Source organism: Anopheles bellator, chromosome 2 (genome assembly GCF_943735745.2).
Source record: "Anopheles bellator chromosome 2, idAnoBellAS_SP24_06.2, whole genome shotgun sequence".
Classification (NCBI taxonomy): Eukaryota; Metazoa; Arthropoda; class Insecta; order Diptera; family Culicidae; genus Anopheles; species Anopheles bellator.
In genome coordinates, this window is record NC_071286.1 from 57,494,552 (window position 1) to 57,513,449 (window position 18,898).

At 47.2% G+C, this 18,898-nt stretch overlaps 1 protein-coding gene across 1 annotated transcript in view; it reads right to left on the minus strand.

Annotated features, from left to right (window-relative positions):
- Window positions 1-17,975, minus strand: part of LOC131207771 (T-box protein H15-like) — a 45,987-nt gene extending 28,012 nt beyond the window's left edge. The window contains exons 1-3 of the mRNA XM_058200399.1: window positions 17,816-17,975; window positions 8,596-8,813; window positions 8,401-8,531 (exon numbers count right to left, since the gene is read on the minus strand). Of these exons, the coding sequence (XP_058056382.1) occupies window positions 8,401-8,531; window positions 8,596-8,813; window positions 17,816-17,975 (509 nt within the window). The remainder of the gene's footprint in view (window positions 1-8,400; window positions 8,532-8,595; window positions 8,814-17,815) is intronic.
- Between the last annotated feature and the right edge of the window lie 923 nt (window positions 17,976-18,898).

An 18,898-nucleotide genomic window follows, 5' to 3' on the forward strand; every position in this document is an offset into this window, starting at 1 on the left:
ATTGCCTATACCATAAAGGAGAACAGTTCAACCCCTCATAAGGTTAGTCATATCAAGAATTTATCAGCACAGAACACATCCCTACAAAATTAGAGAAGTTTCTGAGTATCTGTTGCGATTCCAAAAGTAGACATGCTTATATTTTCACATATTATTCAAATATTCAGTTGCTTAACTTCTTTATGCTAGTGACTGTATACAGATCTATTAATCTTCCACTTTCAATACTGCGGCGTATCTATACCAAATATCGATGAAATTGCCCAATAGTTTTAGGGCGTTCTCTCTTCAGACTATCGCATTAGAGATAGCAAAAATGCGTTCCTATTGAATTTTACCTTCAAAGAAGCACCATTAAGAGAAAAAAAGATGTTTTTTATATTGGCACCAGGAAACTGTAGCAAAGTTCGTGATCATTGGCTCTTCCTTTTGGCTATCGTGTTGCGTCATCAAACGCGAGCGCGAGTCGCTAATCGTAATGCAATTTCTTCGATGAGGAATAAAATTAACCTTAAGCGGTGCTCGAGCGGCACTTACGCACCCCCTTCCGGACGGCCACTAATCCCATCGACCGACCGGCGAGGATGCATCATGCACCGGCCGTAGTCGGCTGGCATCCGAACCGTAACCCGGAGTGTCCGTAAAACGGTTACAAAACGGCCGCTCGGTTCGTTCGTTATCACTTGCCGCGCGGCTTCACTCAGCCGGAAATTGGAAACAGCCCGGATAAGCCGCTTGATCGATCGTGAGTGCATTTTTCAACGCAAATAATGACACATTGGCCAGGCAGCCGGCCACGTTCCAGCAGCCGGCGATCGATTTGTCTTTTCCGCAAAGCGGCGGGAATCCTTTAATCGGCCGCGACAGGTGAGAGCGGCGCCGAGTATCGGCTTGGCAGCATTTTAGAATTTCCAAAGCGATATCCGGCAGCGAGAGATTTCCTGGTGCGCGCAAAGGAAACGGATTGTCGTCATTTCGCCAACCGAAAGGTGTGTCCGTGGCCGCATTGTACTGCAGTGCAAATATTTACCACGAACCGGCACGCCACTTTATAACCGAGCCGGGCAGCCGGGGCGAAAGGAATAAAAAAGGCTTGTAATAACTTCTGTCTTTCGATACGGCGGGTTGGCCAACCCGGCCGCGACCATTTGATTCTGGTTCGCAGCTGCAGCCCGTCGCGCTGCCTTCACGAAATCTTCTGGCCACGTGGAAGGGGCTGTGCGGTGTGCTTTGGCCGGGCTTTGAGGCAGGCAAAACATAAATCGCGATGAAGAAGCTGTTGCCACCGGAAGATAAATCAAACTAAATGACTGTTTATTTATTTAATGCATAGGCCGGCCATTTTCGCTTACGACGCGACAGACGGCCACCTGAGGGGAAGGGTGGCTTAGGGCGGGAACGGGGAAGGGATAAAACGGATGCGCAATCGTTCCTTTTCTTGATTTTGTTTTGTTTTGCCCCGGCCTCAAGAAAGAACTCAACCCCCCGCCGGAACCACACGCCGGTGGTGCGTCGGTTTTCTTATGCGTCGTCCTTTTTTTTCACCCCATTCGTACAACTCGACTCTCGTCTCGCTACCCGGTCCCCGGCCGTTCCCGGGTTGGTAGCGCATAAATTGTTTATGTGGCGTAATTTTGCGGTCCATTCATATGATCGGAAATTTATCTTATGAAATCATAATCACGCCCGGGGATCGGAGGGGACGGCTACGGTGGTAAAGTGACACATCTCACGCGGAAACGTGAGAGCCTTGGAAGCTGCCTCTCGTACGAGGCGTTCCTCGACCGACCCGACGCCATTTGCGCTAAAAATAAGGGTCTTAATTAGAAACTAGACAGCAATTTGCGCAATGCACCATGTGACCATTTATTCCCGGGCACGGGGAGAGGCAGCCTCCCCGCGGGAGCAAGGTCTGGATGGTCCGGACAACCGGATCCAACCGACGGGTGCGACGCGGTTTCAACGATCTTTAACGATTTTTCGGATCAAATTTCATGTCGTTTGGCGCGATCGTTTCACGGTGCCCTGGGCCGGATGAAGCGGATAAACGGTTCTGCCTTCCTGCCGTGCTTCCCGACGGCAATCAAATGAAGGTGTTTATTCGCAGACAGTCGCCTGGGGGCGTGTGGTGGGGGTGCCTCAACTCCAGAGGTGGAACAGAAAAGTTCCACGTCAAACTAAAGAGGCAACGCGACTCGATCGTGAGCGATCAGAAAATTAAGGAAATTAAACTAATAAAATTAACGGCAAAACAACGACTAAACCTGTCATCGAACTGATTATCGCTCGAGCCGGCCGGGCCAGTCGGGAAGCTGGACAGCCGGATGACCCAACCGGCCTCGAGAGGAGAACGAGCCACATAAGTGTCCCATAAAATCGCCCGGCCTCCCGATCGGGCGAAGAAGACCCGTGTCCCTTTGACTGCTGCTCCGGCCTCTTATCTAAACGGTGCCGCCTGCAACGTCTTCTGGTTCCTCGCTGGAAAAAGGAAAGACTTTATCTGCGGCCTGGGATCGTTCGGGAGGAAACGAAATTCTTTTATTATCTTGTTTTGTCACTTTCGAACGACACGGACGATCGGTGATAATGCTCGTGTTCGGTGTTCCTTTATGCTCGCACACGCGGCGGCCGTCCAGCAGTAATTTGATACATAAATTTAATTTTAATTACATGCTGATCGACGGAGCGGCTTATCGGTTTACCGATTTTCTTGGGCTCCAGATTGCCTACCGATCGGTGTTTGGGACTTTAACGAATGGTGTCGATGTGGCCGGATCGATCCGAAGTTCCCAGATTTACTTTTGAAAACGAAGCCAAACCAATTAGGGATATTTTATGTATGGAAAGATATCGAAATAAATTTGCCTTAAGTAGACTTTTGGGTTGTGGAACAGTATCGTGTCCTCAATAAAAATACAATACACCAACTTAACTAACTATAACTACATTTGTACTACTAATTTGTGCATGGCGTACATACAAGAAGATGCCAAAATATCATAATTAACAACCAGGAAAAGTCTTAATTGTTTACAAAATTCGCACACCGGATGTCCAATCACTGCTTCCAATGATAATCGTTGCAAACTTGTGGAAGATTTGATTCAAAATGATCGACCAATCACTCAACAGCGGGCAAATCGCAAACCAAACTGGAAAATTCAAGGATTGTGTTGACTTCACTATTGATTGAGAATTGGGCAACACGATGACGCTCGTTCGCACTTTTCGTGTGCAACTTAAGGGTCTGAAGTTTGAGCCGATTCCATACCCTTTTGTCAACCTTTCGATTTTCAGTTTGATCCTCAAGAGAGACATTAAGAATAATAATATAATAATCGAAGAATAATCGCACAGCTTCGACAAGAAGGTTGCTAAAGGCTAGATAAAGGCTTCTACAACGTCCTGGGTTCGAGAAAAAATAGAAGAATTTTTCAGTGAAGAAATGAAAAATCTTGTGATACGTTGGAAAAATGTGTAATGGTTAAAGGAGATGTATGGGTTACATATTAATTAAATTAAATTTATTCCTTTCATTCAATGTTGATCTCAAATTGAATAGTGGCCAAACTTAGATATGCCAGTTACTCCGACAGATATTTAGCGCATAAACACGGTCTCAAATTAATTTATCAATTTCCATGTTTTCTACTTAACCGCTGAGTTTTTGGTTTGTTGCGTCTCTGTTCGCGATTCTCTGCTCCGTTTTGCCCAACGGCCGACCGACAACTATTAGTGGTCAGCATCCGTCCCTCGTACATATACATTTCTCACATAAAAATACACATTGGCAAGCATATGTAAAAAGCGTAAGCATAATTGAAGTCAGTCAATGTTCAATCAAACGATACCGTACTGTGATAAACCGAAGCGATTACACCTTGAGTAGGGCTGTGGTGGGATACTCTTACTTCGTTCATTTCGATCGCAAAAAGAAACCCAATCTTCCCAATATTAGACGCATTTCACTGAAACAGACAATCGTTTGTCTTGTGTTTGGAAAGACAAGCGAAAAGCGATATAGACACTTATAGACTATCCCGAGCAACTCTCCTTTACTTCTGAACTAGACATCATCATACGTTCGGTGATGGCGATGCCTACCAAGCAGCAGTTCTTCGAATACAACAACTTGACCATACTGCCGGCGTGTCTTGTTACCCCTCGAAGCCCTGGTGCCCTTCTAGCCGGTGCCCAACTCACTAACAACGACCGCAACAAGGACTTAAGATCGCCGGGTGACCGCCACACGTTCGCAGTCTATAAATTCGCGGATCATCAGCACCACCGCGCGGATCCACCCGGAGAGGCCGGAGGCCAACGCCGGATTGCCGGTCGTAAGCCTCGCGGTTCGCCCTCTCAGCACCGGTGCTCGGTGCGAACAAAGCCTTAGCAGGGGTCGGTCCCGCCGAGAGCCTATAAACTGGGGCTACGTGTTAAACTCGTAAACCTCGACTCGAGTCCCCGACTCCGAAGGGCTGAGAGGGCGACCGGTGGCCCGTTGGCGGGGGCCGAGAACAAATCGAACTGAGAAAAATCTATAAGCGTAAATCTCACGTTTATGCTTATTGATTTATTCCGTTTGGCCCGGCCGCCGCGATGTTTATGGTGCAAAACGAGGCAGCCCACAACACACGGAGCGGAGCATCGGGCAGACAGGACACCCGTTGACAGGAAGGCGTCCCCACCTTGCCACCGCCAGCACGCGGTGACGGTTGGGTCGTAAATTATGAATTTATTTGAAGAAATTGAAAAGCAAAACCCGTAAAGCCGGGGTCCGCGATCGCCCGATCGTCCGATCGGTGCGGTGAGTCCGGCCACCAACCTGACACCTCAAGAGAGCATCCGACATTCCATCAGTCGCTCCTGGGTATGTGCTGGGCACCGGTTCGCACCGCTGGCCTTCAGAAGGCGAAACGGGGACACCGTGACATGCGCCGGTCACGGAAACCATGCATTGACACACGCTGGGAAATTTATCACTTTCATCAGCACGGATTAGCGATTTTATTGCTTTATTGCAGCGTCGAAAAGTTGTAAAAAAAAAACAAGCAAATAAGCTCCCACCGTGTGCCCATCCTGCTCACTACGTCCAGGAACCGCGGCTCAGAAGCGGCAGAAGGCACCGGATCCAATCAGACCTGATTATGATCGAACAGCGCAGCGCAGCCCGGGAAGGTGCTACAAACCTCACACGAACCCCGGGCCGCGCTTGTTTTTCACACATTTTAACAACCGGATCACGATCTCTCCGTAGACCCTGGCTGGACCCTGGCTAGAGCCCCACGGCACTTTTCCGACCCGTGTTCCCGTGTGCGGCCGGCACCGCGGAACACCGGTAACGAGCTGACACCCTGGGTGTAAATGGGGGGCCTCTAGGCCGGGGACGTGACGTGACGTGACAAGCCCTAACTGTCCGCGATGAGGAACCAGAGACCCGAGCGATCGTAAAGCAATAAAAGCAGGCTCGATGCGCATGTTGAGCCGGTTGAGAAATTTCGAACCTCGGCGTGAGAAGGGGCCATCCGGGCCGGGGGATTAGGTGGTGGTGGGGGTCGTTCCAGGGTCATCCAGGGGAGTGCCTTGTGCCCGCCAAGGTTATGTTCTATTGCTCAGGGCCCAGGGCCACCCTGGCCTTGGGCCGTGGCTCTTGAGATGCTTGAACTGGTTCACAAAAGATTTACTACTTGCGGTCCATGGCCGCACGAGCTTTACGGCATCTGCTTCCTGACTAGCCAGCCCGGGTACCGCGCGATGGCTAGGGGAGGTGAGAAAATTCAAACAAACCCGGACATAGAGGGACATTCCTCAAAGCTCCAGTGTCGCATTCGCTGCATCAGTCCAAAGGTGCTTGCAGTTCTTGGAACGGCACTTTTGTTACATTAATCCATTCAGAGTCGGAGTCGGAGTTGCCCATAATTTATCTGTTCAATGAGAAAAAGGAACTACAATAGGATCATCTTTAACATTTACATCACTACTCTTAGCCAACGACGATCGTTCCGTTTAGCAACTGTTCCATCCTGGCACAATCTGTCAAACTAAGCACAATCTTGCTGAGTTGGAGGTCAACTAGTTCAATGATTAAACTCCAGCCAGCTTAGTTCATGTAGCTTTCTAATCAATAGTCAATAGTTATTAATAGTCTCACCAAACATTTTGTTGCTGTGCCTTTTATTTAGAAAAGGTTGATTCATAATTTTTTTCATGTAAAACAACTTTGGTCAAATGTTTTCCACAATTAGCTTGGCAGTAGCTCATTCGGTGGACCTATTTTTAAGTACATTTTCGATTGCATCTGGCCCTATCTCGGCAATGGCAATGTGAATTTGGGTCTTGAGATCGTCAATAGTTGCTGGTTTGTTCGCATAAATATCGATCGTAGCTGTCGCTGTATGGCAAGTCCTGTTGAAACCAAATGCCGTCCAAGTTCTCAGCATCAATTTCGCCGAAGAACCAATTAGACTAAATCCGCACCAAATAGTCATTCGTTGTACGACGTTCTCGATTCGTTGTATAGTTCTTTTGTACGACGTGTAGATTTTCCGAACCACAAACATGACAATTCTGCTTACAGCCACTGAGGTGAAAACGAGCTACAATGATATTTTACAACATAGCACAGTTTTAATTGAAGTCCTACCACTTTGGCAAAAAAAAATCAGATTTCCCAATGTTCTGCTACCAACATTGTATATTATACATAAACTTGAAGAAATAACATTTCAAGTCAAAGTTCAAGAATGGAAAAGTATTAAGCCGTTCTTGTTTTATAACCAAATGAAAAAGAGAACGCTTTTTGACCACCCTATACTTAAGAGAACGGATAGTCCTGGGGTCAAACGATCCACTACTGTGCTCACAGAGTAGGACTTTCAAACTATCTGTCTCTTTGTCTTGAGACTATCAAACAATTCCACAGAAAACCCCTTGAAAAGTCCTTGTTATTCAAGGGGATTCAATGGTACAATAAGATGCCGAGTAACTTCACCCAAACCGCAAATCTGAGGGACTTCAAAGGTCTGTATTCGGCATACATAAAAGGAGTCGTTTAACTCGCAACAAAAACAGATGTTACCTCAAATGTTACATGTTGTGTTTGTCAAATGTTGGATCTTGTGGAGCAATAGAAGTCGAGACTGTGCTTGTCATCATAAGCTTTGATTATGATGTTGACAATTAATTGATAAAAAGCAAATACAAAACATAAATATAAATTAAAAAATGATCAGATTTCATGTTTGATAATGCCATCACACTATCAATCAATGGTAACTGAAGGTTTGAACTACAATCAGAGCAAGAGGAGCTTTCTGCTTTCGTTATTATTGTTATAATTATCTATAGATAAATCCGTCCTTCTCCAACCTATGCAAGGGTAAGAAGTGGGACTTATCATCATGATCACCATATTCGGCACAACAACCGCCAGGTGCGGTCTTTGGCTGCGCCAGAGACAAAGTTGATCACTGTTGCTTTCTGTAACGTTGCATTTTTGCACTGTCACGTCGACTGCTCTATCAACGACGGTAAGTTCACGCAAGTTCCATATGACCAAATACGACTGCAATTGAGCTAGGCTCTCATTCTGATAAGCTAGGAGACTGCGTAGTATTGATAAGACATGAGTAGCTGTCAAACCCGAATCGTCTGGACTAACTCCTTCGCATTGTCAATGCACTAAGCTCAAAGCCCAACAATGTTGCCCAGTGTGACTATCGAAAGAGGGCTTTACTAAGAGTTTGGCAAAGAACCTGTAGCCCTCACATCAAAGCCATCAATCCGGTTACGCTCAGTCCCGGTGACGTGACATGCCAGACCTGACGCGGGTTCCCTTGGCCCGACGCTGACCCCACCAGAGTAACTGTGTGTCTTATCATGTGTGTAAACGCACAAAGTGAGCACATCTGGCACACCCGGCGCTGTAAGTTAATCATCTGAAAGTGAATTGTAAAAATAAACTCCCGCTGAAGTCGGCCGGTAGGTGGCTATCGAGCCGTTCCATCAGTAGCCCACCGTCGACACGTGTCACCGTGTAGGTTGGCTCGGTTTAGCAACAGCGTGGTGGTAGCTACCGGGCACAACCCTCTACGGCGCAATCCACTCCGGGCGGGCGCTGTGCTAATTGCCCCACGATTACGAACTCATTTGGGGCGCGCAATTACGGTGGGCCGCGCTTTGTCAGGTCAGGAACACTGGCCCGCGCTGCCGATTGCCACTTTGACACCCCGGCCACGGGTGTGACCCAGCTCCCCGCCGGGTGCCCGTTGACAGATTGTCGGCTCGGCGGCAGACTGTGTAAAAATTAAAAGCGCCCGCCAGACGACGAATATGATTGACACACGCTGTCAGTGGCGTACCCGGCAGCCAGCAGCGCCACCTGCAGGCGGTTCGACCTACCTGCCCGTCTTGGTGATGATCATCTCGGTGCCGAGATCGTGGAACTTGTCCCACAGCTCCTTGGTCTCCAGGTGACACTGCACTGGCCGCAGCTCGTCGCAGTTACAAGACCCCACGATCGTGGACTTGCTCTGTGGAAGGAAAGGACAATGTTAAGCACCAGGCACGCACGCCCCGGGCACACCCCGGACATACCTGTGCCGGTTCCGGTGTAAGCCTTTCCTCGTCCGAGGCACTGGCGGTGGTGCGGGCCGGAGAACTCGCCGTGGTGCGTGATTTCGGGCCACGGTTTGGTCGCAGCGTTCGGCTGTTGGAACTGGAGGTCTCTCGGGTCTCGGAATCGCTGCACTGTTCCACGTCCACATCCACGTCATCATCGGGCTCTCCGGGGAACCGATCGACCGACAGCGGACCTGTTGGGGAGAATGGACATGTGGTTGAGGGGGGCTGGGGGCTTTCAGGTTTAATTTCAGGGCGCAACAGCCTGCATAATGGAGAACAAATATTCAAATCGGTTCCTAAACTCTCTCGCCGTCTAACCAACAACGCGCTCCACGCGCTCCGTAAATATGATCTAATTAAATTTGCATACAAATTAGCCGTGAAACAATTGGCCACACAACACCACACTCCGGTGCGTCTCTCTCTCTCGCTCGCTCTGCTTCGTGGGGAATTATTCAAATTCCGTTAAATTTATTCTAATTAGATGTTAGACAATGTTCGCCTCGCCCGCCACGATATTGGCCAGAAATTGCTGGCCGATTCCGGGGGCCAAGGTAGGCGGGCATGGTTTACTTTCTCGCGCCCACTCGCGGTAGCCAATTTAACTGAAGTACCCAATCCCTCCCCGAAAAAAGAGGACCAAAACATCACAACAGATAAGAGACCGGAACGGGGACATGGAACGAACCGGGCCACACTTGGTGCCCGTAAATCATCGTTAAATTTCTGATGATTTATTGAGTTCCCGCGCGAGTTTTCCCAGCGCCCTGTCCACGGGGGAACCGGAGAGTGGCTTCGTCAAACTTTGTTTTTCGGAACAGCATCCAAGTTCCAGGCTAGGCGCGCTCAGTGGTTGCAGTCGTTACTATTTGTCAGCTTCGCGGTGATAACGGTGGCGTTGAGGCGTCCACTTTTTTGTGGGCTGTTTTCAGACGACCCCGGTTCGGTTCAGTGAATTATGGGGCAGTGCCTAGGTCTAGGTCAATACAGCGTACAGCATAATCCCAACAAATTGGGCTGTATGAGGGTATCAGGGTTTGACATCCTTCGGGAGAGAGAGCCTGAGCTTAAACTTATTTACAATTCATTTGCATACGTAAAGTTACTGGTTTTTCGGGAGAATAAATATAGGAACGAGATGGCAGATTGGTGTATGAAGCACCGTAGAAGCCAAGCCTCTATCCCTATTTAGTGATTCGTTTAGTCACGAATCAAAGTGCAGCATGATCCGTGGCGATGAAATTATCAGAAGGCCCTTTGGAGTTGCTTGGGCGCATTTGAAGGTGTCTGCGCTCAGGGACAATTGATCCAACAAATAGTGTAAAATTTGATCATCGATAGCGGAGCGGTTAAATCCGGATATGAATCGTTGAACAATATGCAAAAAACTGTGCTCCAGGAACGAAGAGGGTAAACTGACTTAATATATGTGAGTAAACATTTGTGATCATGCACAATTTTCATTTATTATTAATGAAACGGGCAGACCCTAATTAAGTTGGATATAAAGATGCATTTATTTAAATGTTACAGAAGGCATCCAGAGATTAACATTGTATTTGGTGTAGGATAAGACCGCTCAGCGGTTGTTCCCGTGGAAGAAGAAGAAAGATGCATTTAAATTCATATTATTAACCTAGATCATACTTTAGACCGATTGAACTATTGCCCAATAAGATGTGTGTTTTGCCTCAACCAAGAACAGCTTGTTGCCGCAGTAAAATAGAATTCAATTAAACAATTTTGGAAGAAGTAATATTTACGCTTCGCTTTAGAAAAAATCGAAACGCTTTTTACCTTCGAAACGCACGAACACCTCACACAGCACAATGGTGCTAAGTGGCGGAAAAAGATCATTGATTTTTTTTTCTTCATACTATACACCCGGAAACCCTTTTTGACAATTGCCGGTCGCGCCGGTGTCAAATGGATAGGTTTAACGCTCGAAGGCCCTTCACGGTGTTACGTGCCACCGAGAAACTTACGTCTTTCAAACCGTACCTGACCATCTGCTCTGAAAGCTCAGATACCTCCGATTTATGACCCCTCCAAGGGCCGCTCAAATTATAAAGGAGTGTTAAAAAACGGACGCGTCTTCGATGTCCTTTCCGGAGGAAAACCACGAACCACGAACCACGAAAGCGACGGGTTTTCGATGCCTCGGCACCGGGGCACCGCAACGGATCGATTGGAAATGACCCTTTAATTACACAATTTATCAAAATTAGACAGAAAATCTCGAGGAAGGACGAACGACACGCATACACCGCGGCAACAGGGGTTCTGATCGATTGCGCGCCACCCGGAGGTCCTGAGCGGTGCGTAACACATGGGTAATGGTGAAATAATAACCTACTTGAAGCATAATAACAGTGCGGATCCTGTCCATCCCCTACACAGCGGAGATCGCTTCTCAGTCGACACTTCCTAACGGCACTTCATGGCCGGCAGTACCAGATGTCGTTATGGTGTGTGTTTTTTGTGTATAACCGCGCTATTCAGCCGTAGGCAGCGAAGGACTGGTCGGACACGGATTTTCAAAATAACCTCCAAAATAGGCCAAAATGAGCTGTCATTTCATCAACGCCAAAACCACAAACCGCGCGGAACTCCAAAGTCCCCAACGCGTCCGTCCAAGGTCGCTCCAAGCCCTCGATCGCGGTAATAGAAAATTAGACAAGCCGACAGGTTGGCGTGGCCGTTGCGGTTGCCTTTAATCGACCTAATGTTGGTGTGCTGCACATACACAGGAGTGCGATTATGTTGATTTTTCGATAATGCACGCGCTGCCAGCGATTGTCTAAATGCAACGTTGGAGGGTGCATTGGTTCGATTACAGCTTCGCAAAATGGTTGACGAAATTAGGGTAAAAAATGAGAAAAACCACACATGTGTTTAGATTAACGGAGCGAATGTGTCACTCGGCGTTTCGACAGCACGGGACGGCTTTTGTGGTTTTCTGAGCCTTCGACAGCCATCCAGTCGACTGTGTGTAGGATGTCGTTTGATGTCGAAACATTATTTTACCATGACGCCAGTCTTGATTGAACACCCATTAAAGCAAAATGCCAAGGTTAAAGCTATTTTGTAATTTTATTTTCAATCACCAGGGTTAATTATAAAGCAAGAAGCAAATATTCGTGTGAATGAAAGGGCACCGTCACCAGTTGTTTTCATCGTAACGTTTTGTTTCTGAAACTTGGCCGTTTTCAGCACTGTTGTTGATTCTTGTAAACAAAAATACTTCTATGTATAACCTTTTAACAAATCCATTTGTTTGCATATTCTGCAGGTTAACGGTTCACTGAACGTTGCATTGAATTCGTCATGTTTTTTGGAGGATAATACCAATTACATTCGAATGGCGCCGTCCTACATCATCCAGACAGTCAAACTTTCATGTCGTAATCTATGAAATCGGATAGACATGTTTATCATTGAAATGAAAAACTCTATTTTATTCAAAGTATATGCCATTTCTCCCATCTCTCTGATAAATCAGGGATTGAACATCGAAAGAATTCTTCGTCTTTTGCAGCAAACCAAAAAGTCAGTCAACTTTCGACATCCTCGTAGGAATGGAATTGTCTTTTTGCCGAATCGATCTGGTTTTGGAATCGAAGTTGATGGTTTTCGCGGATTGAGCCATGATTTTTTTCTTGTTAAGATTCTCGAAATTAATAAATTTCAAATTCCTAGTTTTTCAATTTCAACAGCAACCCAATGGCCACATCGCATAACTTGAACCACAACAGTTAGCCACCCAAGACACTTGTGAGACTCCACATAATGATACATGGCCGTTTGGCAATAATATAATTATTTGTCACCATTACCCGAACCCAATTACTTTATTATTAGACAGGTGAAAGGTTCGCTTTGGGTTGCATTGAATTCAAGATTATCTGTACCAATCTCTTTTGTCTGGCGTGGTCCAAGTCTTCCACAGATCTAGTCAAACGATTGCCAAAATGTTTTAAAGAACTCCAGGTTTCCAAGAAATTCACGATTGACAAAATTACTCAGGAAGACACACGTTGTTAGTGTAAAAAGATAGTTAAACTTGTGCGAAACATATTGTTTGAGACAGTGGCTCAAACTTTACTGCACGTCAATTCATAGCACGCATCGCTATCTGTAGCATATCGGAAAATAATCACTCATTAATCCGTCTTCTACGAAAAGGTTGATTAAAACATGCGAAAACGTGGTGCTTTCTCTCCCTTTCTCGCTCGATCTTACGCTCTCTAACAGTAGTCAGCCAGTCACCAGAACAACCTCATACAGAACACGTTGGGGATGCGTTTGAATTGGAGCAAATTTATGCTTCATTATGATATGCCACTAGCGTACCCGGCCGTGGCGGGGTTGCGTGAGATGCAGTTGCATCTTGCCCGCCTCAGTCAATCCCCCAATCCACCCTTCCCCCCTACCTACGGGGACCGCAATCAACGAACCACCATCATACGGCACTATCAACCCTAATTACTGTCTGACGCACTAATGAAGGCGATAATCTATTTTAAATTAATTTATGCATTTGTTGCGCCGAACCATCAGCACGCAGCGCGCATGCACGCATGCAACTCAACCGAGCGCCTTTTTGCAAACCCCGGCAACACCCCTCTACTTTCCCCCCATCCGTGGGGCCTCAGTGTGGCGGAAGCTTTCAACGGCAGCTGAGGGGTGGCTGCGGAGCTCTGCCAACACTTTCTTATCTCGCCCGGCCCAGCGGTCGTTGGGGCAAAGGGTTGTTGTCTTTGCTAATATCGCCCACCGATTACACATCACCCAACCCAGGTCCGGAAGGTCCCGGTCCCGACCGGATTAGTTCGTTGCCTGCATATTTCGTCACTCGGTGCGCTCGGAAGTCGCCAGACGAAATGATCGGTTATTAATCTCCTTGTCACTCCGTGACGTTGGCCGCTCTGAAGAAGGAGCCACGCCACTCGGAGTCACCACAGTTCGGGGGCACCTTTCATCCCACGCGCGACATCAACGCGTCAACGCGACGGAATTCAATTCCGTCTTGTGGCGGCGGCGGCGGCGGCTTGTGGCCACCCTTTGGCCCCCTTCCGCACCCCGCCACCCGGGGGCCACCGCAAACGCCGCTCACCGGATCGTCACGGATGGTGGCCGGAAATTTATGACAACTAACGGATTAACTCCGGGCTTCTGTCGTAAATTATAGCCAGCAGCCGCCGCCGCTGCCGCCAGCGAGCGGCTGATTGAAGAGGGAAATCACGGGGTAGAGACAGGGGGAGAGAGAGAGAGGGAGAGAAACCAACTCCATTACGACTCCCCACCGCAAGGGACTAACTGCCGAAATCTCATGTCTGCGTGTCGTGAGCGATCCGTCAGCGAGGCAAGAGTTCAACGAGACGGAATCGGGCTCCAAGGTGGGTGCGCCACCGGGACCCATTGTCAGCTCGCCTCTTTGGAACCCCTTTGGAACGAGTTTTGGGGGTGCGACTCAAAAAACATGGCCGCTGGTGACAGACAAGCCCCAACCCGGTCGTATTTTGGTGATGAATAGGTGATAGATGTGGCTGAATAATTTGCCAACGCCATAAGTCGCCAGAAAGTTGGCCGATCGTCGATCGCGAGGAAGATGTTCAATCGGAATCCGCAATCTGAGCCGGCGGGTGTCTCTTGAAATGGGCGACCATTTAGCATTTTATGGCCCGGAGCTACGAGGCACGAGAGTCCACATGTCGGTTAGTCTAGTCGCTGGCACTGTAAACTACAGTCAAATATTCTTACACTTATTTTAAAAATCGTAGTTGAAACGAAACGAATGCCTAGTTTGTTATAAATCGATAAATAATTATTAGTGGCACGGCTAAATTAATAGAAAACGGTTTAAATCTTTTAGGTATGAATGATTTAATCTAAACTTATCTATTGTTTATCTGAACTACATACACTGGCTTTGTCGGGAACAATATACGTTCCGGGAACAGTATCGTCCAAAAATACAAGCTGGTCAATTTAACGTTCAATTTTTTATTTGGTTATCAAAAGGCGTAATATTTTTCGATCCTGAAACATTTTTTGGAAGTTTTTTTTATCTTAGAAGAATGGATCGGGCCGTATTTATATGTGAAAGGTTGGTTCATTAATTTTTTTATGAAAACCAATTTTGGTCAAATGTCTCACTACTTGTCCCTCTGATCGTGAGTTGGTTATGCCAGGCTTAAGTATTAAATTTAATTTTTTTAATTTTCAAGTTTATATGTTCAGTCTTGACTAGTCTTTTTAGCCCGTTGACGGTCGGTAGCTGACGGTTGATTTCTCGGTAGCGTACCCCATCGACGGTTATAGATCCTTCTTCATTTTCGAGGAAAAATTGGCCGATGATGCCGACAGACAAAAATCCATATCAAACAGTTACTCGTTTTGGGTGCATTGGCTTCTCTTGCACGATTTATGGGTTTTCAGAACCCTAAATACAAAAACGATGCTTAACGCTTAAATGAAATGAGCTTTTCACATTTCGCACAGTTTGAGTTAAAGACCTACCACTTTGTAAATAAGTTTTAAATATTTCCTAATTTACTGCAAGCGTAAAGCGTCCCATTTCGTGAATTTCAAAGTTTTTACTATACATTTACAATTTCCTGGATGAAGTTTAACGTTTTTAAAGTCAATTAATCGGTAGTTCAAAAAGTGAGCGCTGAATTGACCACCCTGAAGAAACGGAATACCTATTGGCAATAAAAAGACCCATATTCAGCAATCTGGTACTGAAAACAAAACTACAACTACAACCCGACAACAACAATAATATATCAGCTGATACACCCAATACATGGTCGACATCTTACAGCCAAGCTAGCCCGTTATAAGGCTATCTCAAAGTGGTCGAAATGCCACATGTTTCTTAAGCTAATCTTGTTAAGTTAGGTTACGTTAAATATTAGGTAAATGTAATAAATACATCTCGGTCCGTTCTTCTAAGATTAAAAAAATCTTTTAGGTACCTATTGAGGCTTCAGTAAAAATGTTACACTTAAATGCTAACCTTACAAATACCTTCAACATCTTTCTAGATACTAACAACTCACCGATATTAGTTTAATTATTTCATCATCACTTATTGCGAGCTTTTCCTTCTAACGTTTTTCTCACCTCAATTGTTCAGTGTTGTCGCTCCGCTTGTCTTAACATTTCTTTGAAAGTCCAACCACACTTGCGATTTGCAATATGAATGGCCAAGTGTCTTGACACCTGCTATTCGTCTTGTCGAATAGACGTACACTATTCTTAGAGAAGCAGCATAAAAGTCAGTCACAGCACAGTGCTGAGCCGCAAGCTGCGGGCTCCCACCGAACCCCGTCACAAATCAAACCTCTCCCGCGCTTTCGACAACGGAACCGCCGACGAGCGGATTCTCTCCACTCGAAAAGTACCTCATTTTCACCCAGTTTCTGCTGTCGCCATTTACGCGCCAGCTGACCGTAAATCAAGATCTTATTCAAATCGCACGTCGGCGCACCAGAACGGACACCCCGAGAAAAACCATTCCCCTAACAGCCACGACTGGCTGGTTTATAGCGCTGGGAGTGAGCGAGAGATGGGAAAATGTTTTTAAAAACAAACGGCGTTGCGTAGGTGAAAACGCTCAACTGCCACCGACGGCCACGGCGGGGTCTTATCACTCCCCGATGGGTGCTTCCGGATGGGGCGGAAGAGAAATATTACACTCTACTTCTTTGCCCAGTTTTTCCCAGCCAGCCAGCGCTCCCCAAATCACCCGTGGTCTTTTATGCGCGGTTTCTTAAATCTCCCCGAGTTTCTACGATGGCGCAGGGCTCAGGCTCATAACTCTTGCACCACTCAGCCATTGCGGATTTTTCGGTGAGTAAGTAATGCTACTGTCCGCCACCGGCTGGGAACGGCAGCAGGTGGTGGAAATTATGCTAAAATCGCCCAACAAACCTTTAGTTCGCTGGCATTTGTTGATGGCTTCAGCCAAGAGCGAGTAAGCAAGCTACTGAAGTTTGCAAAACATTTATATTATTCCAATTCCAATCGTGTTCGCTAATTATCAAAAGTAAACTTTAAAAATATAAAATGTACAGAACTCTACCGCGCTCTTGATTAAACCTACGGGCTGCTTCCCTGTTCGACCCTTTCATCTGCCGCTTGGAGTTCTGCTCCCAACACGTGTTTGCTACTTGATGGGAAGCATAATTGGCTGGAAAACCCAATCTATTCCTCTCCCAGGGTCCCACAATTCCTTCCAGCTTCGTTCCACCACAAAAGCCCACACGCCACACGTGTCACGGAAAACGATACCACGACATGACACCTCCGAGACACCCGTCTGCGATGGGGTCTCTCACATTTCAACCCGCAACATTTCTCTCTGTGTAACGACGAGTGGTGATGAATATTTCGACACCATTTCGAAACCAGTCTCGAATGCATTATTCGCCATTATTTGAATCAATAAAACAATTGTATTGTATTATTTCTTACTCAAGTTGTATAAAGAATGCAACATCAATTACTGCTTCGTGCCGATTCCGTACTTATCAACACGATGTAGCCCAACATGCCATCCAAATCCTACAGCGCATTACGATGTGTTAATTAATTGTGCTAAATGTTAATCAATTAGCTAGCAATGCTAGTCTTTTCTTGCTTTGGAACAAAATCCGAACCCATCACCTGAACTATGTTTCTACACGAATTAAAAAAACATATATCATGAACGCCCGGCCACATAGGAAATCATGTTAATCCCACCGGGGAACAACGATCAAACAACCACCTCGAGTCACGAACGGAACATGCCGTTTGCGGTGCGCTTTTACGGCTTTCCTTCGCCCGGCCGGTTGGGATTTTCGCAAGTTATCATAATAACGGGTGGCGGCGCTTTTCATCGTGGCCCCCCGCGCGCCCGTTTGGTGCATGTACCGGAAACGGGATCAAACACACCGGCCGACGAAACGCTTTCCGGTAATTGGCAGTCGGAACGGCCCGAAAGCGGTGAAAGATGGGGGTTTTGTTTTTTGAAGAAAATTTGTATTTATATTTCGAATCAAAGCGGTGGAACTTCATCGTCCAAATGTCCATGCTCATAGAAAAGGGATGTCACGGGATGTCACCGATGCCATCCGCCCATCTAATCAATCGCTTCCGGGAATGAAATATAGCACCCCGGAGGGCGAACGTTTCAACTTACTGATGCTTCGCTCCGATGGTTCCCGGCTGGAGCTGCTGCCACTGCGTGCCATGATGGCAGCGATTGAAAAATCCGTCCCATTGCCATTTGTTTTCTGGGACGCGACCAACGCGGCCGCGGCCGCAGCAGCCGCACAGTGGCTCGGTGTTCCCAGGAGCATGGTCCCGGTTCCGGTTTTTTTTCGACTCTCTCTCGCACTCACAAAACACACGTCGTCGGGTCCGATCCGGTGCAACAATTCCACACCGACCGGCGCGTTGAAAGATGACGATTGTGACGTTTGGCGCCGATTGGTTTTGCCCCTGGGGCCGCTTCACACACGCATACACGTAGGGGTTTTGGACAATTCAATGCACTTCAATTTCCGTGGTTCCGTAGCGAAGGACATGACGCCCGATAATCTGAGCAGCGACTGGCCATTCAACCCGTTTTCATCGACTTCACCGGGCCGGGGGAAAAACCGGAAGCGAACCAAAGGATACGCGGCGAATCTACTCACGCAAGGCCGTCCGTCCGTTTGGCGTACGTGCGCGCCGGTAGCAAACTGCACGCGAACTGCATATAACCGCCATTCGCTCGGCGCAGAAAAGTGTGGCACCACCCCAAGCCACCCACCGGCCCCACGCGCGAGCGTCTCTTCGTCTTTGTGGTGGTTGTTGTTGTGGTTGTGGTGGAGAGCAGCGAAGAGAAGAAAAGGCGCTTCGCTCGAAGAAGAACCCGTTCGTCTTAGTGAGAGCGGGTGAATCGAAGGGGGTAAAAGGGAAAACTGCGAAATCGGAGTGTTGAAGTGCAGAGAATCAGCTCGCGAGCGGACGTCAGCAGCAACCATATTTTATGATATTTTCTGATATTTTCGGTTTTTTGCGTTCGTTGGACGAATCAACCGAAAATTTTCAAATCATCCGCCATTCCGAAGAATTCCGAGAATTGGAAGCAACAAAATGTGCAAAAAAAAAATGCCGGAATGTCGCCGAAGCTCCGCCCCCTTTTCGGGATTGGTAATGAAACTCACACACACACTCACACACTGGTGGGCACTCACCACCCAGTGAACAATTTTGAGAGCCCGAGCCACCCCCTCTG